The 25,696-nt window shown below is 45.3% G+C and overlaps 1 protein-coding gene across 1 annotated transcript; it reads right to left on the reverse strand.

Moving 5' to 3' along the window:
* Positions 1–20,536: 20,536 nt before the first annotated feature.
* Positions 20,537–22,741, reverse strand: LOC133397906 (fidgetin-like). The gene has a single exon (XM_061669374.1). It carries the CDS (start codon positions 22,736–22,738, stop codon positions 20,537–20,539), a length of 2,202 nt encoding a protein of 733 aa, XP_061525358.1. The 5' UTR covers positions 22,739–22,741.
* Between the last annotated feature and the right edge of the window lie 2,955 nt (positions 22,742–25,696).

The following is a 25,696-nucleotide window of genomic DNA, read 5'->3' on the forward strand; positions in this document are numbered from 1 at the left end:
ACTACTTTCGGGTTGCACAGGGTTTTGGTGCCATCTTGTGGCCTCTTAGGGTGTTTGAGAGAGTGCACCAAAACCTTGAACAGGAGCCGACCTCAGCTGACTTTGGGCCAGAAACCGGGTACACGCTGGACCGGCCGCCAGCCAATCACAGTGCAGATATACACAAGCAAGCATTCACACTCACATTCGCGCCTATGGAGGACCAGCAGTGGCCGAATTAAATAGATAAATACTGCACATCATCCAACAAATCAATATATGTCATGAAATGTTCAATTATTTCAGTATTTATTCAATTATTTCCATTTTCATTTATTTCAATTTGTATGTGATTATTTCAATATGTATTGAATTTATGGATTGAATTATTCTTTATTATTATTATTATTATTTGAATATGTATTCATTTGACTATTTCAAGATGCATTTATTTCACTGTTCATCTGTTGACATTGTGCCAGCGGTCTGCGGTGAACCTGAAATGCATCTTTTTTTGGGCGAGGAGGAGCAGCACACGGGAAGGCCTCAAAAATGTTATTCGAGCCAATTGAGAAATCGGCCATTTTCAACTTGCCGTTCCCCTCTTCGCCGGCAGATGGCAGTACTTTTGCATAAATGTCCAAATCCGCAGCGAGCTTCATTTCAAACAAGAGTGTGTTCAGAGATGAGTACAGTCATTTCTATTTTCATGATCATTTACATTTGACCACAAATGAGCCTTTTCTCGATACAGACATAGCCAATGCTCTAAAATCTAGAGTTGCTTTCAAAGGCTTTTGATTCGGCTACAAGTTCTTCAGTCGTCGTGCAATAATTGTTTTGTCATCGTTGATGCTGTTGGCTTTTTGTGACTTTAAATATATTGCGACGGAGGAATGCTTTCGTGACGTAAATGCGGTATTACAGACAGATGACAGACAGGTGGTCTTCAGTTGTTCCACAAAATATCTCGATAAACTTGAGAATTGATTTTCCCATCGTCGACAGCAACGCGTCCAGGCTCCGAGGAAGCGAAGCAGCACCGAACCGTGATATTCAAATATTACTGTCATTCAGTTGATGAACAATAATTAGCACACATGTCCACGGAGCTCAGAATCGGTCTGCCTTCGTCCCGATAAAAGTCACCAAAATCGCGTTAGATCACCTGCGAGGTTTAGACGTGGGAGGAACGGGCGAAAGTTTAGACCGACTTTCTGCCACCAAATTGGCGCATGTCAAAGGACACAACTCAACGCTTGTCCGCGGAGCTCAGAATCGGTCTGCCTTCGTCCCGATAAAAGTCACCAAAATCGCGTTAGATCACCTGCGAGGTTTAGACGTGGGAGGAACGGGCGAAGGTTGAGACCGACTTTCTGCCACCAAATTGGCGCATGTCAAAGGACACAACTCAACGCTTGTCCACGGAGCTCAGAATCGGTCTGCCTTCGTCCCGATAAAAGTCACCAAAATCGCGTTAGATCACCTGCGAGGTTTAGACGTGGGAGGAACGGGCGAAGGTTGAGACCGACTTTCTGCCACCAAATTGGCGCATGTCAAAGGACACAACTCAATGCTTGTCCACGGAGCTCAGAATCGGTCTGCCTTCGTCCCGATAAAAGTCACCAAAATCGCGTTAGATCACCTGCGAGGTTTAGACGTGGGAGGAACGGGCGAAGGTTGAGACCGACTTTCTGCCACCAAATTGGCGCATGTCAAAGGGCACAACTCAACGCTTGTCCACGGAGCTCAGAATCGGTCTGCCTTCGTCCCGATAAAAGTCACCAAAATCGCGTTAGATCACCTGCGAGGTTTAGACGTGGGAGGAACGGGCGAAGGTTGAGACCGACTTTCTGCCACCAAATTGGCGCATGTCAAAGGACACAACTCAACGCTTGTCCGCGGAGCTCAGAATCGGTCTGCCTTCGTCCCGATAAAAGTCACCAAAATCGCGTTAGATCACCTGCGAGGTTTAGACGTGGGAGGAACGGGCGAAGGTTGAGACCGACTTTCTGCCACCAAATTGGCGCATGTCAAAGGACACAACTCAACGCTTGTCCACGGAGCTCAGAATCGGTCTGCCTTCGTCCCGATAAAAGTCACCAAAATCGCGTTAGATCACCTGCGAGGTTTAGACGTGGGAGGAACGGGCGAAGGTTGAGACCGACTTTCTGCCACCAAATTGGCGCATGTCAAAGGACACAACTCAACGCTTGTCCACGGAGCTCAGAATCGGTCTGCCTTCGTCCCGATAAAAGTCACCAAAATCGCGTTAGATCACCTGCGAGGTTTAGACGTGGGAGGAACGGGCGAAGGTTGAGACCGACTTTCTGCCACCAAATTGGCGCATGTCAAAGGGCACAACTCAACGCTTGTCCACGGAGCTCAGAATCGGTCTGCCTTCGTCCCGATAAAAGTCACCAAAATCGCGTTAGATCACCTGCGAGGTTTAGACGTGGGAGGAACGGGCGAAGGTTGAGACCGACTTTCTGCCACCAAATTGGCGCATGTCAAAGGACACAAGTCAACGCTCAACTTGGCGCAGACCGGTATGCCAAATGGGCAAACACGCCTCGAGAGTCTACGAAAATCAGGATTCGGCAGTTTTTGCGCTCCGCCGCAGATTCGCAGTCTGCGAAAAGACAGCCTTGACTTTTTCTCATCAGGACAGCGTACTACGAGTACTTGCTATTTAGAGCGCTTCTATTTTTCGTGACGTTCATTGAGATTTGCCCGCACGTGCGAAGCGCTTTTAGATTTCACATTTATAACATTATAGAAAAGGATTATTCTAATTAGCCGAAAGCCACTGATCGGTTGAGTCGTTTGCCTTTAGCTCGTCGCCGACGGCGCGATTGCGAGTGCCGCCTGTTGTTGTCTCTGTCTGTGCCCCGCGACGGACTGGCGGGTGACTCCCGGGTGAAGTCATCTGCCCCGTGAACCCCGAACAAGATAAGCAGTACAGTATAGCAAATCACTTGACGATTACGTAGCTGAACAACAACCGATTCAAAAGCAAGAAAACTCTTAAAGATGAACACAAATATTCTCCGTGAACAAAAAAGCGGGCAATGTTGATTTTGTATTCGAGACATGTTTACGTTTATCCCCGTGATCTTTATTGCGCGGTACACGTTTGACCTGGCTTGGTATCCTCTTGCCACCGCGTGTTGTCATGCTCTTTATCAACTCGCGGTCCGCTCAGCTGAGAGGACAGCTGGCCTCCGGATGGCCCGGCCCGCCGTTCAGCGATCACAGCGGTGACTTGCTGTACATGTGCCGAAATGTGCGCCGGCGGAAGGACAACGCTCCCTCATACGACGGAAGCAGAGACCCCCGCTGAGGTTCGAACTCGAGTTGAGCGAGGGCACAGCGATTAGCCAACCGTTTTTTGCAGGAGTGTGTCGTGGCTGAGAAAGATCTCGTTCGATTCCTATTTGCCAATAAGTGCCTTCCTTATTTCATGTGAAATCAGCCATTCCAAAAAAAATAAAAAGACAAATTGGCACAAATGACATGACGCTGTTAAATGCGACAACGCTGAGATGTTGTAAATCGGCGCAAACCCTGAGAAGAATCGGTGCCAGGCAACAAATCTCCTGATTTTTCAAGGAGAAGTGGGGGGGGGGGGGGTTGTAACTGTGATGTCAGCCTACCTTACTGCAGTTTCTTCTTTTCTCTCTCTCTCTCTCCTCTCTTTGCCTCCGAGCAGGGCTATGAACTTTATAAAAGGCAGCAGGGTAAAGCTGCCATGAAAACATTGCAGAATACGATGGGTAGGGGAGGGAGGGGGGGGGCGGGGGGATTTTAGCCTGTGGGCTCTGGGAAAGGAAAAAAGAAAACGATGCATGCTTGGGGACTGAGCGAAGGAGACCCTTTTATGAGGGGGGCCTTTCCAAAAGCCAAATTCAATGCGGGTCAGTCCATGAGGTAACCTCGCGCTCCGACAATAAGGTCGCCATCGGGGGGGTGTGGCTCTCAAAACCGCGCACAAATACTTCACGACTGTACTTCGGTGGAATCTTTAGGAGATTTTTTTCGTTTTTTTTTTTTTTTTTTACATTTGAACTCCAACTTTCTACTGCTGACTGAGTCTCAAATAGGCGCGTTAGGTTTTCCAACTGCTATGAATGACGACGTGAAGTTAAAAAAAAAAAAAATAATAATAATAATAATTGCAAGAGGCAAAGTCAAACGGCAGTTGGAGTCTTCATCAATTGAGATCTCGGGAAGCGACCCCGCAGGGACGGGGAAAAAAAATGGCAACAGGAGGTTCGAAGAAGCAACACTGTATATTCTCCATCCGTGGCCTTAATTGAAAGAAACGTTTGCTGGAGAACGATCGCGGCCAATCACTTGTCTCGTGCCGGCAAACATCGTATGATTTTCCGTTTTCATTTTCCAATTCTGCGTTTTTTTTGTCTGTTTGTCAGTTTTTTACTTTTGTAGTACTTTTGCACTTGAGTACATTTGTACTTTTTTTTTGTGTGTGTGCGTCAGACCAAATGAACGACAAATACAAGACATGATCAAACAGCGATGACATGAAAGGTCACGCCAAGAAGAATGAGAGCGCGCATTATAGATTCTTTTTACTTTTATCCTAAACTGAGAAGATGGTTGAACAATATTGATCGCAAGTCGTTAAAAGCGATCGATTTTGGACGAAGAATGTGTTAATTGCTTATGATGGTGTTTATACGCGCTCGCGTGCGCACGCACGCACACACACGCTTAAATGTCACCCATGAGGCTTTTAATAGACGTCTCAATGAAATTTCTGTCAAGACATTTGGTTGCGTCTTATGTGAAGGCTAATTGCAAGGAAATCGGTAAAATGATTGAAGTCGGCGAGGCCGTGCTGACCGTTTATTTTCTGATTACGGTTAGCATCTTGCTACGTCGTAACAGGAAGAGCGGATCGAGACGATCAGAGGCGGAGGTCAGATTATACGTCTCAGTTTCTCGTCTCCAAATGCTGCAACGCGTCCTCAGAACGGCGGAATAGGGACACGTTCGGCTCGACGGCCTCCTCCGCCGCGAGTTCATTTACATTCCAGACGCGGGGCGATCGGCCTGGCCCCAGACAATTAGATAACGCAGAGGTGGCGGCACATCACAATGAGGCCTCTCCGATGATTAAAACATCAGCAGCTCTCTAAATAACGCTGACGGGAAAAGAGAGAGAGAGAGAGAGAGCCAGGGGAAATTGGATCATTCAAAACTTTTTTTCCTCCCTGCATTTTATGCTCATGAGGAACTAGCGCGTATCTTTGCCGTTATTACCATGTTATAAAGACAAGAGCGTCATGGCTTTATTGAGTGGTTTGGATTCATTTCTTTGCAGGGTTTGACGGGCAACGCACGTAAATTGTGCGACTCGCACAATTTTGATGGAGCTTTTTATATCTCTCTCGTCAGGCATTTTTGTCTTCGGCCGCCATTTGCTCGGCCAATAAAGACGAGCTGTGCTACGAACGCTCAGAATTTGAAACCGCTGACTTTCCGAAAATATGAATTGAAGCTGTTTCAGCGTGCGAGACGTTTAGCCGTAGAAAACCAAAGCGAGCGGTCCAGCGCAGTCGGAGGTCGTCCGACAAGCGTCCCGCCGGAACGATCCCGTCTGTCTTCCTTGATCCGTGTCACTCTGTTCCCGCAAAGTGTGTGTCATCTGGAGTGCATGACTTCAAGTCCAGCACATCTGTCTATCTTTTAATTTTGTTTTTTAACCTTTTACTGGCGGTTGTCTGTCACGATAAGCCCTGTTTTTCCAAAAAGGTTAAAAGGTCAGCCCTGACAGCTATTCTTCCACTGGCAACCCAGTTTTGTATTTTAAGCTCAGTACTTTGAGGACTTTTCTTTCCCCGCATACATATCGCTTCAGTCACACCTTTTTTTTGGTTTTTTTTCTTAAATCTTTTTAAGTTCAAGGGCTGCAAAGAACACAGCGCATCGGCGATGTCGCCATTTGAGGATGGTGATCGCTGCCACGTTTCGCTAATTTCAACAAAGCGCGCCGTGCAGCCACCCGCCATCTGAAGCGCGGCGCCGGCCGCGTTCAAAGGCTTCTCTTTTTTTATTTTTTTCTTCATTATTTTCTTCCAATCTCGCCCGTCGAGCTATTAGCATTCAAATGTTTTCACGGACTTCACACGAGTACATTCCGATGATCTCAAAGCACCGTCAATCCTTTAATAAAAGCCGTCAGTCTTTCTGCATACGCGGTTTGTTTTCATGACCGGAGGTCATTTCATTTTCTTTTTTTCTTTTTCTCCGGTAAACGAAGTATTTCCAAGAACACGATGTGAATATTTGTCAGTGTATTTGGAGTTTGTGTGACCTCTGCCCGAGCACATTTGATGGCACTGAACATAATTTTTAGACCACCTGTCAGAAAAACCACAAGAGACCAACTCGAATCACGATGCGCTTTCGATTTCAGTGAGCTCTCGACGTGTGAGCCGTTTGAACAAGAATGGCGACTTTCAAACCGAAATGACCTTTTTAGACCTCATTTTGAGCCGACTGAAAAGGTTCGCAAGCGCGTCAGTAGATATGTTATGAATTATTGTTATTGAGCATATTCCGGTACACTGGAGCAGCAGTCAGTGCTGAACTCCCTTCGAGGTCAGACCTATTTACGACTTCTAGTCTTTATTTTTCGTACGGATGATCATTTTTCTTTTCTTTTTTTTTTTCAGCTGTTTCCGTCATTTAAGATTCCACCGTGATGCCGCAGAGACCACCAGGCGCATGAAACCTGTGCAGATGTGGCGGAAAACAAAGACAGTTCGTGGGACGATTTCAAGCTCAGTCTTCTGCACTCTTACCGTTGTCCCATAAAAACAATACACACATTTATTGCGTTAGCAGTTTCAACATTCACAATAATAATAAGAGTAAGAAATGCCTCGTGTCGCAAGGCATCACTGTATTAGTATGATTACGCTCCCTTATGCAAATGACCTTTTTTCTTTCAGTTTTTCAGGTTTAGAAAGCGATCTATAAACAAACGAAAAAAACATACTTCATATTTGATTTGTTGAAAAGTAAAGCGGCTCAATGGAAAGTCGGTGATCTGTTGTTATTTATGCTCTACCGGATACTCATTGTTGCTCTAATCCATCCCAGTTGTCCTTGCATATCTAAATTCTCTGTGTTTGGCTCCTTTTTATTCCGACCCTCTTGTCTCGCTCTATCAAATTCCATGTCACTCCCCTTCTCCTTACATTCTCTCTCCATCTGCCTCAACATTTCAAAAGAATGAATTACTCATAGCTGTCACTTGGCCCTGGCAAATAATTCATTTTTGTGGGTCAAGTGTTTCCGACTGTCATCTTTGACAGGAACCATCTCATACAATAACTACATGGATGGACCTTGACTTTGGAGCACTTTCGCTTTAACGCACCCCCCCCCCCCCACCCCCCCCCCCCCCCCCCTCCCCTCCTCGCAACCCCCAACCTTCTTTCTCTTCTTGCTAAAAAGATCTCAGCCATTGTGGGATACAAGACAGGAGCAACTGGGTGCCGGTGGTGTCGATAAATATTGCATTGATATTGTATTAATGGGTGCAACTGTCATTCAGTAACACTTAACACTTTGCCAACGCCTCAAATGTATGCAATTCGTGCATAAATAGGAAGAAACAATTGGACATGGAATGAGGTAAAGATGGCGCTTAACAGAAAGGAACAGAAAACCTCATGTTACGTCGAGGACAACACTTAAATGGCAATGGCCATCCGTTTAAAGAGCGCTTCCAAACAAATGGGGAGAAATTGCAGCCTATGTAATTATTCTCGCCATTTCATCATGTGCTACGATACTTACGAGACTAGTTGCGTTTTTTTTTTTCCTTCCAAGTACTGTTCTTTCCAAATTTCCAGTACACACATTGAACGCCCATGACCTTCGATGCCTCAGGCGGCACTGCATGAAAAGCCGGCATCACTGTGTAAACGATATTGCCAGTACGGTGGGATCAGGAACACTTCAGAAAACCATTGTCGCTACATCTACAAATGCAAGTTAAAACTCTACCATGCAAAGCCAAAGCCACGCATCAACAACAGCCACAAATGCCGCCAGCCCGCTTCTCTGGGCCTTAGCTCATCTGAGATGGACTGACGCAAAGTGGAAAAGTGTGCTTTAGTCTGACGAGTCAACAAATGAAACTGTTTTTGGATATCATGGATGTGGTGTACTCCGGGCCAAAGACGAAAACCACCATCGCGTTTGATATCAGCGCAACGTTCAAAAGCCAGCATCTGAGATGTATGTGCGTGTGTTAGTGCCCATGGCATGGGTAACTTGCACATCTGTGAAGGCACCATGCTGAAAGGTACATACAGGTTTTGGAGCAACATATGCTGCCATCCAAGCAATGTCTTTTTCATGGACGCCCCTGCTTATTTCAGCAAGGCAATGCCAAGCCACATTCTGCACGTGTTACAACAGCGTGGCTTGCCAGTAAAAGAGTGCCAGTGCTAGACTGGCCTGCCAGCAGTCCAGACATAAATATGACAACAGAGACCCCAAACTGTTGAGCAAGAATGGGAAAGAATTCCACCTGTAAAGCTTCAACAATTAGTGTCCTCAGCTTCCAATAGCTTAAAGAGTGTTGTTCAAAGATAAGGCGCTGTAACATCGTGGTAAACATGCCCCCTGTCCCAGCTTTAACAATGTGTTGCAGGCATCAAATTCAAAATGAGGGAATAGTTGCAAAAAAACAGCTACAAAAAAAAAAACAACAAAAAAAACAAACAAAACAGTTTTTCAGTTTGAACATTAAATATCTTGTCTTTGCAGTGTATTCAATTGAGTTTGAAAAGGATTTGCATATTGCAAAATTTGGATGGAGTACAAGAAAGTATGTTTTAAAATGTAGGGATTATAAGGAAAATAGTCAAGTAAAGAGCTACTGGAAACATCCACTTTGTTTCTTCCCAACACTGTGCACCAGGATTCCGTTAAAACTGAATGTGGTTGCATCTTGGACTGATCAACTGCCACTCAACAAATATAAATATAATTTTAAAAAAAATAATGACCAAAAGTAGAACTCAACCTCCTGTCCTAGCTGAGGTTGTTCAAAAATGTCCAATCTCAACTTTCAAAACCATTTGTATTCAACAACCACAATCACACAATCCAGCAGGGTGAACCACCCCCCCCCCCCCCATAAAAAAAAATACAAAAATAGGCAATCAAAGTCACATTCACTTTTCCCATTTGAATTATTTGCCAGCCCCCATAGCGAGATTGAACTGAGAAACAAGCAAATTAATTTTCACCTTAACCTTTGAAAGGGAGGCGGGCCATCGTAGTGGCCTTAGTTCATCTGATCGATGTTGCTCTTTTGGCTCGGCCCGAATGGATCCCCATGCAAATTCCGCCGGATCAATTGACGTTCACAAGGAATCCGGTGAGCAGCTTTTTTCCCACAGACTTAATAATTGCATGATGAGATGATGGAATTATAGATCGAGAGCTTATGTGGCTATACAAAGGCAAACAGCAGGCAACTAGCTGGGGGCTGATGGGATTCAGGCTTTCTGGACTGTAAAATACGAGTTAATATTGCCACTTTATAGTACAATACAGGACTCCTCAATTCAAATTCGGAGGGGTCCGGTTGCAAAGGATTTCTCAGGGCAAAGGTCCGGACCTCAACGTTTCGATGAGCGGAACCGACCCGTCCGTCCATTTTCTGTACGGCTCGTTGTCACGAAGGTCGCGAGGGTGCTGCAGCCCATCCCAGCTGACTTTGAGCAAGAGGCGGGTTATGCCATGACCGTACATCTTTTTCACAACCCCTCCGTACCGGGATACGTTAATACAATGTCAATTTCATTTTTTCCCCCGTTTTTCCTTATACCTATGTATAATACGCTCTATTGACTTTTGATGAATTTTGTAGGGAAAAAAGAAATTGCAGTCTTCTGGAGTCAGATTATCCCTTAAACTTTGCGACTGCTACAATGGTTATAGCAGCTCGGAGTTGGACAATTAATTGCAACTACCTTCACTATGATTTAAGGGGGAGGGTTTAAAGCTACATATGACCGAATGCCTTCATTAAATGCGCGTGCTAAATGGGTTCACTTAATTATCAGTAACTAATTAATTAAGCCGAAAACAAGTGCAGCGATGGAGTGGTCCCGGTTGGTTGTAGATTATGCCTGCAGGACAAGCAAATGCAAACATAGCTGCTAATTGAAATGATCTCGCCATTTATATGAAGCCTAATTGAGTCCAATTAAGTAGTACAAATTAATTCTTTTTATCAGCCCCGTATCTCTGACATTGTCAAGTATAAGGTGCAGTGAAATTTCCTCCTGAGGGAAACAACCCAGATGTGCGATGGAGAGTCAAAAGAGTCAGTCGTGCTCGGTGTTCGGCACGAGCGGCACAAGCAGCAAGCCTCGCGGATCCCATCTGGCCAGGTTTTCCGGCGCTATCCCAGCTTGATCTGGAGCAAACCAAAAAGGGGACACTGATACTACGAAGCTAATGACGACACACTGGATTCAGTGACACACATTTCCATCGCTAAGACGATTCCAATCCTAAAAAGCTTGTATATTTTGATCAGATTCTTCCACATTTTGTATTCATATTGTGCCAATTTCTGAGGGTGGTCTTGTTTCGAAGGCCTTTTAAAAGCAGTAGCATCGTGGCTAGCATTAACTTTAAAGGGGGCATGCTATATTATGTACCTGGGACTTAAAATGCTTGTACACAAATACAAATAGAAAGGTGACTGGTTGGTTGCCTGTAAGGTCGGCAATTTTAGTTGCCCATTTGCACAATGTGTCTGCAAGTGAGCTGCTCTGAATTTTGCTGGAAAGTGATGTAACAGCGTTGCTATTTTACATATGCGAAATACATTTGACCTAAACTACATGCCATCTTGTGCAGGTGCAGCGAAGAATTTGACTATTTTACTTTTGACCTCAGTTACGTTGGTCATGTTGGGTGGGATATTTGCCTTCTAAAGCCGTCAATGGCAGTGAATGTGGTTAAATAGGATGATGTTTGTCAATCAGGGCACAAGAAAACATCCTTGTTTGACTTGCTCTCAAATACGTTTGGCATTTGGTGGATATTATTCAAATGAAATAGGGTTCTCTCTGGGTTATTATTCACACACCAGCAGGGTGATGTTAGAGGAACAGCGAAGTCGGTTCAATGGAGTGTTTCAGTGTCACCAGCCACCTCCGTCCATCAGCGGATAAAAAAAAACAAGCTGTCTTGTCACAGGAGGGGACCTTCAGAAACACTCTTCTGTCGTTTGTGTGTGTGGCGGGGTTGTTTGTGAGGATGGCAACGCTTCCCACAGTGTTCACAGTCACTCTGGGACGTTAGCAGAACGACTGACATGACAGGTAGCTTGCTTGTCTTCTGGAAAGTTCTGACTGAGGGGGTGTCACTCAGTAGACTGCCCATTCCCTCCTTGCACTTCATTTTCTATTTTCTTTTCTTTTTTTCACAGTATTGGAAGTCCACTTCACCCTGTTTGTCTTCTATTTAAGGACGAATCCTATTCACGTAAAATGATATCTGCTAAATGTCCGCTTTAGTTCAGTTCATGGTCGAACAAGTAAATTTTTCATGTTAAGCGACACATTTTTGTGGGTAGATTGGAGCAGAAACTCTTACCCGATCATGTGTGCTGACAACGGCTTGATTATTGTGGGCTTTGTAGAAGTCCAAAAGCTGTGAATCAGGTTTTGGGTCAAAGAATGGAGAAGGATTGGGAGTGACTGAATCGCTCTTTCGCTGGCGTGTGCCGGAAAGGATCTAAATCAACAGCTGTCAGGCGGACGGACCCGAGGGCAAAAGCCACGTGCCATGTTTAGGACTTGGAGGATTGGGGTGGGAGGTTAGGGGTATTTGACGGGAGGTGGTGGGGTTGACAGGGATGGGGTCTGACCGAAGAGTGAGGCGCATCAGTGTACGTTGTACAAACTCCTCTACGGGTTTCCCACCTCGTCTCTGTCTTTAATTCGATAAATCAACAATATAATTCGGCCACTGGATTTTATTTTGATTCCACACTGGTACATAACGAGGAAAACAGCAGCTCTGATGTCACCGTGGCAATAACGTAATAGCTTATGTTAGCGGTCTGTAATAGGTTTTTATTATTATGCAGCCTTCAATTTCCTCTACTGCTTCCCCTCATTTGGGGTCGCGACTCCAGGATGAGCTGTCGCCTAACCCTTCTGATTTTCCGGCTGGAGGCTGAGCACGTCGCCAGCCAATCGCCGGGCACACATGTTCTCCAAAAATATTCGCACCTCTGGGCAATTTAGAGTACTATCATCGTCATTATTTATTTTACAGTAATATCTAGCATATTGTTGATATCTGAACAAACCACTATATTAAGCTGAATTTTTTTTTTTTTTTTTACAAAATGTGAATCTATGCATTTTCCTCAATATAATGTTCATTGTACTGTAGTTACACCAAGAAAAAAATTAAAATCTTTTGTCCTCTCACCTTGAAGCTTTTCAGGGTTTTCTTTCAAGTGTGAACTTTGGCCTCTCATTGTTCTCATTTCATCAAAAGTCCAATCATTTTTTGTTTTTTGTTTTTTTAAATGGGGAAGTTATGAATTAAGTAGAAGTGGAAACTGGGCATTTCTCTTTCAAACAAGCACGTGTGCGTATATGTAAAAGAATCTGTATATTAGACTCTATGGATCTCAGATCTGTTGTATTCATCAAATCAAAGAAAAAAGTAAGTTGTATTGAGCGAGACGTATTTGCCCCAGATGAAACAAAGCCGAGGCACTTGGCATGTGTCCTCCTAGTTAATATTCCTTCCCAGCAGTGAGACAATGTTTTTATGAATGCTGCGAAACAAGCGGAAGGTCAAGAGCATCCATAATAGACGTTGATTCCAATTATGCGTAATGCATCGGACGAGACGCGCTAATGATGTCGTCGTCAGGAGAGGGAAAAAAAAATACAATCAACTCAAGGTGTTTATGTGCCGGTCTCGACAAAGCCTGTGGAGCATTTTTTTGTTTTTTTAAAGAAAAGGCAAAAAGCAACATTTCTCTAAAGGTTGATAGAACTTCAAATGATTACCAAAAAAAAGTTCTGGCATCGGCACAGCAAGTCTTTTGTGTGTCTATAGCCGCTACGAGTCCATCAAGAGATACGAGGAAAAGTCATAATGAGGATGCAGCTCTTACTGTAGGATAAAACAGACTCGCAGCTTTAAGAAAGAAAGGAAGAAAAAGGTAATCATTTTCAATTAATCGTGCTGGTGACGGAGGATTCGGGTCCTGCGGGATTTGGATTAACCACACGTGATGGCTCCGAGGCTCGTTCTCCCTCGGCACGACCCTCAATTGACCCCTTGACCCCGCCACCTACCTTCATTTCATCCGATCGGCGTCCGGATCTGGAGCGGGCTCCATTGGGGCACAATTGGCAGTTTGGTGGGAAGACATAAAACACTGGCTGCACACGATTAGCGCATCATCGACCATCTAGTCAGAGGAAAGCAAACGAGAAGAAAAAAAAAAACAGGAACGAATGACTAAAATGAGGAGGGCGGCAAAGGAGGGATGGCGCGACGGACGAAACAGCGGGCGGTCTCGACAGAAGGCTCACCGAAAAAAACAAAGTCTTTTAATGTAACACGAAGCAGAAAAGATTTGCTGCTGTACTTAAGTAGAATCTCCACTTCAACGCCACTACATTTTGCGAAATAAAATACATAGCGTCTTCCCCGACCATCTTCGTTAAGCGTTAACAAAATAAAATCATTGGAAATATTTTTTGGGGGGATGTAATGCCTGAACCACAGAGCACAAGGCGGAAGAATCGTCCTGCGGAAGATGGAAGCGCCCGCCGCCGAGCAGGTCAATAGCGATGATGCTCGGTTTTCCCGCCAGGCGAAACCGCCGGTCGACTCCTGTTGCAGCTACAGTCCCAGGTCGGGCTTTTTTGCCCCCCATCTTGGCTCGTCCCCCAGTGAGTGTTGATCTAGCACTTGAGGGATCTCCTTCCTTGATTCTTGGAGCCAGTGCATCCCGGAAGTCTTCCAGGATGAATCAGCGAGGTGGTGGACCCGTTGTCCACGAGGGGCTCGACACGGTTGCCCTTTGATGCAGCAGTCGAGGTACGTACGGTCCCAGGCGCAGCTCTGATTCGGCGCGAGGCGGGCGGCATTCTCGGTGCTGGGTCCGGGTCGTCGCGAGCGATGTGCCCCGGTTCCCCGCACCGATAACATCCCTCCATGGGCCTCCGGCCTGTCCTCCGTTCTCTGAGCTGTATTCGTGGTCGGGGTGCGCTGTGGCTTGGCTGGCCACGCCCTCCTGGTCTCGTCCAACTTCGTTCGGCGGCTTTGGTGTCTCCGGTTGGAGGTGTATTTCTTTTCGGCCGGAACGCATCGGAAGCACTCAGTTTCCCTCGGGGAGCTCGCCAGGGTATCTGGGGCATGCAGGTGAACGTTTCTGGTTGGAGCCCCTGGATGAAAGCTGGCAGGGCCAATTGCTCTTAAGCCACGACGTCAAAGGTGCCGTATCCATGAAACTGAAGGTCTGCAGCGTCGGCGCCGAAGCTCTCAGCGTGCGTGCGACAACCAAACCCTTCCCCGGTCAACTCCTTGCGACGCAGAGTCTCTTCCGCCGCCGTCAGGTAAGCATTGGACGAAGTCCTCGTTTTGCTGGAGTCAGACCGGACCCAGAGCAAGAGGACTGTATCACTTTGCGGTTCTTTTCAAGGGTAGCTGCTCCTGGCTCCTGACTGTTACAATCCAACGTTGTTGTCATGATCTGATCTGATCTGACTTGCTGTACTTGAAATGGCCCTGCATGGATTTGACCTCCTCCAATCAGCTCTCTCCATTCTCTCGTGTCTTGAACTGTACACTTGAGCCTTGTTGTCTTGTTAGTCTCAGACTGCGTTGGGAAGCATTTCACTCATTCCTTACTCCCTGATAACGACATAGGAATTTTTCTATTATTATATATAATTTTAAAGTGAAATGGCGCGCCGGCGCAATATGAAAGAAGGGACCCACGTAAATTTGCTGGTGTAGCTACGTTGCAATGATTTGTCCTTTGACGTCAGCAACATTTCAGCTTTGGCGAGATGATGAATCGTTGCGCAATTCAGTTCATCGCTTTCGACAAATTGAGAAAACTGAAACAACAAACACCAACGAGGTTAAGGCACAGTAAAACGCTGATCATGACCTGTGATAATGCTGCATCGCTACCATCTTGTATGAGATATGCTTCCATTGAAAATTGCGACTGAAGTGATGCCGACTTTGATTCTCACCTGCGTGTGCGCGCGCATGCGTGCGTCTGTGAGAATGAGCGGCGGGGATTTGATTTGACTTCATTGCGGGATCCACCTTTTTGTTGTTGTTTGGAAAATGCGTTGATTACAAGTGATTGGGATTACACACTGCACACACTTTACGCTTTCTTGAACACGTGAAGGCTTCGGTTCAGTCAAGCTCCAGTCTGCTGACATAGCCCAATTGATCAAAGGTGAACAGAGCAAAGACGTCCATGACTACAAAATGACAATTTGTAACAATGAGGAAAATTATGTCCGCGTCAAAATTAAGTGAGGTAAAGCTGCTGATCAGTTGTGTTATTTGTTCCGAATCAAGTTTTATCACTTCTATTTGACACCAGCCACTAAACATTCATCATATCATCATTTTTTGTTTTTTTTTGGGGTTCTCCCTTTATATTGTAATATTTGAATTAATCCAAAAGAGAGATGCAATTTTGGGCCAATTTTGAGAGCTCATGTACTGACACAAACAAGCTAATCAACTGGATTTTAGTCTCACGAGTACGATTCAAGGCAGTAAAATAAATAAAGATTTCTTAAATCAAATCAAATAAAAATACAGCATACAAGATATAGCCCCAAGAAGATTGTGAGTTGTCTTTTAATGACTTGTTCGCTGCCTTCCATAACATAAAAATACATTGAGTGGCAACAAGAATGGCAGTACAGAATGTGAAAACTCATAAGTGCACGTTTGGATTGGCACGTATTTACAACAAACACATCACACGCTGCTTCGTGTGTTGGTAAATACTAGAAAATTCAACACACTCAACCATATAAACGAAATAAAACAGTCAATGAAAAGGTGCTCGGCTATGTACACATTAACCAAAGTAGCTGGCCAAATGTTGTGTTGATTATGCATACAACTGCGCGGGTTTCTGTGCAAGCATCAGTTGAATGCAAATTGGCGATTCAGATGAAATATCGAAAGCGCAGTCGTCACAGGTGGACTGCACCAAATGTCATGTCATGTGTTATTATTCGTACTCTTTTATTATTACTCCTTTTCAACTTCTCAGTGTGTATGTATATATATATTTTTTCTTTTTTTTTTTAATCTTCCACCAATCAGATTGGACATTTTAAAAGAATTACTGCAACGTAAACACCATGAGGGTTTTTGTAGCCATGAGGTAGAGGAAAAAAAAAAATTGAAAATACATTTCAGTGCAAAAAAGTGGATACTATTTAAAAAAAAAAAAAAAAAGACCTCTAATCTTAAATGACTTGCTCGTCATATAATATTTGTATCATATACTTGGATTTTTCTTTTTAAATCATCCAAGTGCAACATCATCTGAACGGTTTGGGAAGTTAAAGTCCCTGTAAAGTGAATTCGGAGAGACATTTCTGAATACATTATGCATGTTTGAAGATGATTGCTGAAAACGTGAAACAAGAGTACTTTGTAGTACTGAATTGTGGCGATATGGCATTAAACCACTTCAGTTTTCCAGATTTTTTTTGGGGGGGGCGTGCGGGGAGGGAGTGGCCAAAACAGCACCACGTGATGCACTTTAGCGTCCGGTATGTGTCCCCCTCTACCCGACTATTTAAGAACTCGAGCACCTTCGTTCGCATCAGTGATACAATTGTGATTCCCCCCCCCCCCCCATTGCAGCGTTCCGTTTGCCAGCTAGAAATGCCAACGCCCCGAAAATGGATTTTTCCTAGACGCCCCAATTTACGCAACAGCTCCGCGCCGTTATTTAACCTCCCGAGCGAGGCGGCGACGCCGCGGACGAGGCCGCTGCCCGTCCGCTTAGCGCCTCTCGTCGTGATGTGGAAAGCCACGCAGGTTATATTCTCGCCGCCGGAGGCTTTAAGCGGAAATATTTTCACAGCGTGTGCAGGCATAAAAAGATGCATCCATTTTTTTTTTTTTTTTTTTTTAACAGGACGTAGAAGTGCTATTTGATTGACAGTTGAGTGGTGTGTGGTTTCAGATCATTCAGTGGACACGCCCACAGTATTTGAGCGCAGCGACAATAGCCTGGCTTTTCCCGATTTCAAAGCCTCGTTTTTTTTTGTTTTTTTTTAAATGTCATTTTTTTAAATTCAATTTTATATTTTTTTTCCAGTGGTTCAAATCCAGCAGGGTGTTAAGAATTCAAATTTAGAAGACATTTATTTTCACCTTACAGGAACTTTATAACTTGATGGCGAAGAGAGAGGAGAAAAAAAATAAATAGTCAATATTGTCAATATTTCATGATCCCAGAGCACCTCGAGTAGCGGACATTCATGGTCACCTGCGTGTTTTGCCAGGCAACCCTCGCACTGCTTTTTGCGACCGCCTTGGCCGGGACTACGCAAACACGGGACGTTTGAACAAAAACATGCACAAACTCTGTCTGAAGTCCGTGAGTCGAACGTGTTGTAGCTGGAAACTTTCCGAGACTAAACTTTGTAGCGTTTGCCTTGTCGACGAGAAAACCAGAGCTTCTGGGTGCCACCTGCTGCCCGGGCGTGATGGACTCGAGCCATGGGCTGGAGAGAATGACTGTATTAACCCTGGACTTGTGTACTTTTAGTGCGTACTTTCTGTCCACGCATACTTTGGGTGCGTCTTGTTAAGATATCTTCCGATGAACAGTATGTTTCCCAAACCTTTTCCTGAGTTTTTGTTTGGTTTGTGGTGTCAAGGCCCAAACTATTGTTGCCCCCGGTAAAGACAATCAAAATGTGAGGAAGTGTCCATTTTGAAACACAAAGGCGTAAAGCTCATAAATGTTCATCCATTCCGTCTATAAATGTCGACCACGATGCAAATGAAATGAGAAAGCACCACTTCAGGCACTTTGGACAACCAACTAAATCTCCTAATTATGTTGACTCCCCCTCCTGGAGCGTTGAAACAGCGAATCAGTCAACTGAAAACATTTGGGTTTGAAATTCTTCAAAAGAGGAATATGAGACGAGAGCAATCGTTCAAGCTTTTATTTCCAGGTATCTACGTGCGGATCGAGTACACAACTTTTGTGTATCCGATCCAGAGATTGCAGCCTTGGCTTGAATCCGACAATGCTACCGAAAGGGGTTTTGTTTTGTTTCTTTGTTTTGGTTTTTGCCAAGGTGTGTCCTATTACATTAAATATTCAAACAATGAATTGCACTGAATTTTAATTCACCGAGTTAAAGATTTTTGCCCGCGAAGACAACATCTATACTAGTTAGAGGTGTAACCGACATGATAACCAGACAGCTGTCTATGGGTGAAAAACACACACGTGAAGCCGAGAGAAGATTTAAAATCACCCATTGCACAAACGTTTGCAATGTCGTCAAGAAGAAACAAATCACGCGTGTACTATGCGATAGATGTCAAAGAGGTAGACGGAAATAATAGTAAATAAAGACCCTAAAAACAACGATTGGTAACATCAGCAACAGCCACCAGAGGGCAGAAGGGAAAGTCTTAAACGTGAACCGAAGTAGCTACACGAGATGCTAACCACACATTTGCAAAAGAATGGAAAGGCCAAGCTGGGATTCGCCAAACTGGATAGAGACAAGCCTCCGAAAATGATTCGCCAAACTTGTTGGACTGTTGGATCTGATGACCCCAAACGAGGTCACCTGTGAGTGGAGGTAATGTCACGGTTTGGGCTTGTACGGCGTCTTCCGGGACGGGCTCGCTCCTCTTCAATCAATCAATCAACATGATGGCAACAGCGAAATGAACTCCGAAGGCACCAGAAATCATTTTGCCTGTCAATTTAAAGAAGGATGCAACCAAACGGACTGGGAGATTTTTCAGAATGCCCCCCCCGAAAAAAAATAAAAAATTAAAATCTTCATCTTTTGATGTCAAACCCAAATGTTTTACGTCTACAGCATACCTGTAGGTAAAGCAATTGACCTCACTGTTCCAATACTTTTGGAAGAAGTGTATAACTATAGATGTATGTATATATACAGTACATATACACAAATATAATACAAATTTATAAGACCACCACCCATTGTAAGGTTTATGGCTCCAGATTCAGACTTCAAATAAATAGACAAATGTATAAAAATGAAACACGGACAGTATTGGTAATTACCAACATGTTTTTCTTTCTGTGCTTCATCTGCATGTTAGCTCTTTAAATGAAATCTTTTTCATGCTAATATGGAACATTTCAAAAAACACATTATTTCTTGATTCCAATGTCAAGATATAGTTATTTACCAGCGTTTGTCAACATAAAGATGTGTCTAAATTGCCCGCTTGATGAATTACTTTAGAGCGCTCACTGAAATTGAAAGTCAACATTGAAGCGCTACACGATGTCAGATTATCTCTTCGTGCCTTCATGTCAGGTGGTCTCATAAATTTGTTCAGAATTGCATATTTTAGGGATGTAACGATACGCCCAAAATCACGGTTCAGTACACATTCGGTACAGTCAGGGAAGAAAATGCAAAACAAAGCATGTGGTTTGTATAAACATGAAACAAATTGAACAACATTTCAATCGATTGCAGTAAATTCTTCAATAAATGAAAGTTATTTCCAGGTTATTGACATTTGCAGTGTGCGGGCTTGCTGTTTAGTTCACTTTTTCACCTGTGAATCTCTATTCTTAATCGATATTCTTGCAAATTGACCATTTGGAGTTGGTTACTGGCCGCTGTAACATGGCTTACGAGCTAGAATTCTCTTACTGGTTTTCCGTTGATTTGGAACTTTACATTTAAGCTAACTTTGGCAGTTAGCATGGCGTCGGTGTCTGCTCCCACTCTCGTTGGCTCAATGTGTCACGTTGTCACACCTCGAACTCTTGTAGCGATAATGATACTCGGAATAAGTGGAAGTAAAGACTTCGGCTAGCCGGCAGCCGGTGCAACGCAAGTTAGCTTTGATCACTTAGCGTGTCTTCAGTGGCTCCCGAGCAACCGTGAAACCGGGGAGGCCGCTGACGCCGGTCGGCCGTTTGGAATTGTTTTGGCTCGATCCGAAGAGCCCGGCAGAGGCTGCCGACATTTTCAGTTGTTGTTTTTTTTAACGCAGTTCACACAACGGCCGTACATTCCCGAATGTTCTGTACCGAAAAATCCAAATTCAAATACGGGTAGCCTACCGTTACACCCCTAGTGTATATATACATACTGTATAGTGTATATACAAATACTGCAACAACCGGAGTGAATTATTTTCCGTGAGGCCCTACTGTGTTCTTTTCCCTCCCTGAAGAAATGGGCCTCTATAAATCAAGCATGTCCTTTTATTGTCTGCATCCAAACATTTTGTTCCACTCAGTGTGTATATCGATCTCTTTTTGCAATGCACTGGGATGAAATTTACAAAAGACCCTCTCAAAGTCCTGGTAGGTTAGCGGCCTAATCATACTGGCCATCTCCATGCCCTGTTGTGTGGATATGTGTAACAGACCCACGTGGGCCTCCTGGCAAAGTCTGGACAGGTCAAGTCCCGAGAAACCTTCAGTGTTTCGGACCAGCAGCGCCAGCTCCTCCTCGCTCATGCAGTACTTGTGGCGGGATCGGGTGAGGAGCCGGCTGACCATTTGGTGCCGGGCCGCGCTATCGGGCAGGGATACCAAAACCCGGCGAGCAAAGTACCTGTGCAATCCCTCATCTATGTCCTGGGGTCTGCTTGTGGAGCAAACCACAATCACTTGGTGCCGTCCATCCACCCCTGAGCCCATTAGAAGTGAGTCCAGCTGGGAAAGTAGCTCCCCCTTTAGTCTGTTAATGGGACTTTCTTCACCGAGTTGCGCCGAAAGCAGCACGTCCACCTCACTAATGAACAGTACAGATGGTTGACGGCAGCGCGCTACCAGGAAGGACGCTCGGATAACCTCCTCGCCATCTGTCAGCCACTTGGTGACTAAAGTAGACCCACTGAGTCGAAGGAACGAAGCCCCGAGCTGGATGGCCAGGCAACGGCCGAGCAACGTCCTGCCGCTGCCTCTTGGGCCGAACAGCAGCACACAGCGTGGGGTGGGCCCTAAGTTTCTGAACATGTCAGGGTGTAGAATGGGCCATAGAACCTCCTCTTTCAGGGTTGCTTTGGCCAGTTCTAATCCTGCAATGTCACTCCAGTCCATGGGAAGGCCCCGCTGAACAATTTCAGAGGTTACCAAGTCCAAGAGGTGAGGGTCACAGGTTTTTAGCTGCTCTTCAGCAGAGCCTGAGGAGGACATGGTTGAAGAGGAGGGAGCCTTTGAACGGGAGTGACGGATACGATGATCTTCGGCAGTTTGTTCGCTGAGGGGCGGCGTTATAAAGTTGACGAGGGAGTTTGCCATGCGAGCACCCCCGAGTGAGGAAGTGACATAGGCTGGCGGAGAGAGTGGGTTGCTCGTTGCCTGGCTGCCATACTTTCTCTGCTGCTGCTCCGAAGCGATTGTGGACTGCTTTTGTGGATTAAAGGGCAGAGATGGCTTCTCAGCACTCCGATCAAAACTACGCCCATTAGGACTATTACAGCTTCTGTTTGTGCTGCTGCTGTCAGCCACTCTGTACATCGGGCTCTCGGTTGAGCTTCGAGTCTGTTCATAGCCAAAGCTTGCATAAGAGGAGTCCATATCTCCCTGGCCTGTCACGTAGAAGGCTTTCCTCTTCAGCAAGTTGGAGGAGCAACTGTTAAGAGGACTCGGGGTGATTGGGGTCAAGTTATGGTTATGGTATGGATACGGGGGGAGGGGCGTTGGTGCGGCAATGCCCGAGGGGAGGTATGAGGACGGCGGGGGCGCTCCCCCGGTGCTGTATCCAGGCCCGACTGAGCTCTGGCCAGGGTATCCTGCGGTGGGGTAATTATAACTGGACAAGTTTGGGGAACTTCCATTGTAAGTAGAGTGAGATGGTGGCGGAGGGGGCTGCAGGGAGGGATGTGCCGGGGCAGGCACAGACTGGGAATTGTAACTACTGTGCAAGTAGGGACCGCTGTAAGCGACGCCAAATTCCTGAGACGGCAATGAGGACGAGTGGAGTGTGGTGGAGGTGTGGCTTCCGCAGCTGCTGCTGGAGTAGCTGGGCTCACTCAGAGTGCTGGAGGCAAGACCAGGAGAGCTGCACAAACCAGTTCCCACTTCAGAGGCTGCTGCGACCCCTCCCTTGCGGATGGGAACCACCTCGGGTATGCAGCTCATTGGATAGACGCCGTCCTGCCAGGGTTCCGGTTCCCCCTTCCGTCCGTTTAGCCCTCCGGGGACACCGGAGGCTTCGGGATAAGAGACGGGTAATTCCAGGATGCCGGAATATTTCTCTGCGTATTTCTTCAGCATGTTGGAGGCGGTGAGGGCCGAGATGTCATCGTTGGCCCAGGCGTACTGGTAGGCGGCGGAGCACTGCAGGTGGCCGGGTACTACGCGGTAGGGCTCGGCCTTGTGGGCTGGAGAGCACGTGGTCGAGGAGATGTCAAAATGCTGTTCGGCCCACTGGCTTTGCTCAGGATGCCACTGCATCTTCAACCCTGGGGAGAGAGAAAAAAAAAAAAGACAACACGCGGGTAAATACAGTACACGTAATAAGGACGCGGCATTCCGACTGTTTACAATACGTACAGGCCTCGAAAGACTGACTGAGAACCTGAGGGCTTCTTCCAATTTTCATTTTTGCTTTGGAACTTTCCTTTCCTTCCTTTGCATGTTCTCCTGGCGCCTGCGTGGGTTTTCTGAGGGGCACTCCGGTTTCCTCCCACATCCCAAAAACATGCAGGGCAGGTTGATTGAAGACTCTAAATTGCCCGTAGGTGTGAACGTGAGTGCCAATGGTTGTTTGTTTCTATGTGCCCTGCGATTGGCTGGCGACCGGTTCGGGGTGTGCCCCGAGTTAGCTGGGATGGGCTCCAGGACAAGCGGAACGGAAAATGAATGAGTGAACAATAACAATGCGAACATAAACATTTGCCTCTATAATTGTAAGACGAACATTACTGTCCATACCAAAAAAAAAAAAAAAAACAGCTCTAAACACAAAATATTCTAAAATACGGAAACGTTTGCAAGGGATAAAACTTCGAAGGGGAGAGGAAAAAGTACAGAAAACGAACAAAAAAAAAAAAAAAAAAAACCTTTGCTCCAGACTTTTTCCCCATGAAATATTTATTCAGAAAAGACATACAAACATACAAACACAGTCGCCAGGCGTTGACAATTGCAATCAGGGGGGAAAAGACTTCATTTTAGTATCTATATGTTTTTTAATTATTCTCGAAACACTTTAAATGGGTAGAATCAGTGCCTTATTTTGAAAAAAGGAAGCATCTTTTCATCTCTTCTTGACCCCACGACGTGTTCCTGTAAAGGTTAAGGAAAGGTGGCATAAAGGTTAAAGGTTAAGAGGCTGGACTTTGCGAAGAGGCCCTGAGTGTTCTTCTGAAAACTGAAACGTTTCTGTCGCTTTTTGTGGGAAATTATTATTTCTTTTTTCCTCGGAACGCAGCCCATAACAGCAGCCCGCTTCATACACTTTCCGTGCAGCTAAAATTGAATATCGTAAAATATGATAAAAAAAATCAACGTAATCTGTAGTCATGTGAGGGTGTGATCCTGAAAGGGGCGTGGCCTACTCAGTGATCTCAGGAGCTTTGCCGTTTACCACGTTCAATGTGAGTGTCTTCTCCATGCTCCTTGCGAGTGTTTCGTATGTATTTATTGTATTTGTATTTATTAACGATACATATTTTATTTACTGTACGTATTTATTTTCTGCATTTGTTCCGTATTTTCTGCATTTGTTTTTGGGCGCTCGGGGGAAAAAAATAAAAATAATGTACTGCTATTAGTATTATTACCACTGTACGAGCCGTTCATTAAACGCGCCTCGCCGAGCATCTCGCGGCCTCACACCAAGCCGTCCGATTTCTCCGACGACGTAATCGGCGGCACGACGGCGCCCCCGCCTCTCCTATTTACTGCGCCCGCTCTTGCTGCTTTCCCAGCATCCCTCCTATAATGCCTCGGGGGCCGGCGAGGGAGCGTTTCCTTGAAATCCCAGCCCACGTCGTCCGAAAACGCCGACTTGCGGCCACCGGCTCACTCCACTGCGCGTGACTAATTCATCACAGACGATTTGAACCCTGAGTACTCGAAAATATAATACAGGTGTCTTTAAGCTACCTCGCATTCGTTATTGATCATCAGGGAGAGACAGTCGGGTACGGGCAAATTTGTGCTACCTTGTTTTACAGCAAATAAAACATTCTCTGGTTTGTTTGTTGACAAAACAGTCCAGTAGAGGGATCACAAGTCCCCAGACGACTTTCTCCTTGGCGAATCGCCTCTCCAACCATCTCTCAGCAGCCGCGAGTGGCTAATTAGCACAATGGTAATCTGCTAATTGCGTTCATTTATAACATTTTAGCCAAGGGGAGTCTGGCAGCGGCTGGCAAAGCTGTCAGACACATCTTACATCTCTGCTAACTCCCTGAAGACTGACATGCAACCTGATCGGAAACAACACACTTTTGCCGTGGAATGTGGGTAATATGGGAATATGGGGAATACGGGAACGTGTGTTGGAGAAGTTCGGAATGAGCTGAATGTTTGGAAAGTGAAAAAGAACGATGTCGCGCCTTAGACGAGTCATCGCACGCGCCGCGTGAATTTTTCGAACCCGTCGGAGTTGGAACGGAGTGAATCGGATGTAAAATGGCGAAGGAGAAGCCCGTCCAAAAAAACGCAGCGGAATAACAATAATAATTTTTTAAAAAGATACAAAATAAAGGTAGAAAAGCATATGTGTGAATGCTTGAGCATTCACAGAATAATGAGAGACACAATTTAATAAATCTAAGAAGGTCTGTTTATTTCTCCTCAGGCGAGGTTAAATGTGCACATCAACAGGCCGTTATCATCTGCCTCATGCAACTGGCACCTCCATGTCCTATAACGATTAGAATGTGAGCAATCGTCAGTTAACGTACAGACAATAGACCACAATAATTAAGAGTTGGGCTTGCGGTAACACAAAAATACATTCCTTCGGAGAACACATACTGCATGTACATGAATGACTCGTCGTTTGTGCTCTGCTAATTATGAGGGGCGGATTTTTTTTTGTCCCAGACCCGCCCCCCGGTTATGTGAGAGTGGATTTTCGTATGAGATTGAACTTTGAATTGAGAACCTCAACTTTTTCGTGTGCATTTTCACTTGACTGCAATATCACTTAGTATAAAAGAATAGAAGCGAAATGAGAGCCTGAACACTTGAACCAAATTAGCATTAGCACTGCAATTCAGAAATTCTAAGAGACCATAAGAATGTCTCTCCACGCCTCACTTTTCCCTCCAAACAAAACCAAAGAAGAATCCAAATGCACTTTGAAGTCGAATTTGAGCTCATCCTCGGCTCACCGCGGTGACAAGCGGTCTGTCAAAAGCGAAAAAACAACAACGGATGAGGGAAGTAAACAGAGTG

This window comes from Phycodurus eques, chromosome 1, assembly GCF_024500275.1.
Source record: "Phycodurus eques isolate BA_2022a chromosome 1, UOR_Pequ_1.1, whole genome shotgun sequence".
NCBI classification, from domain to species: Eukaryota; Metazoa; Chordata; class Actinopteri; order Syngnathiformes; family Syngnathidae; genus Phycodurus; species Phycodurus eques.

Coding starts and splice junctions, on each gene's coding strand:
- LOC133397906 (XM_061669374.1), bottom strand. CDS start 22,738: ATGCAGTGGCATCCTGAGCAAAGCCAGTGGGCCGAACAGCATTTTGAC.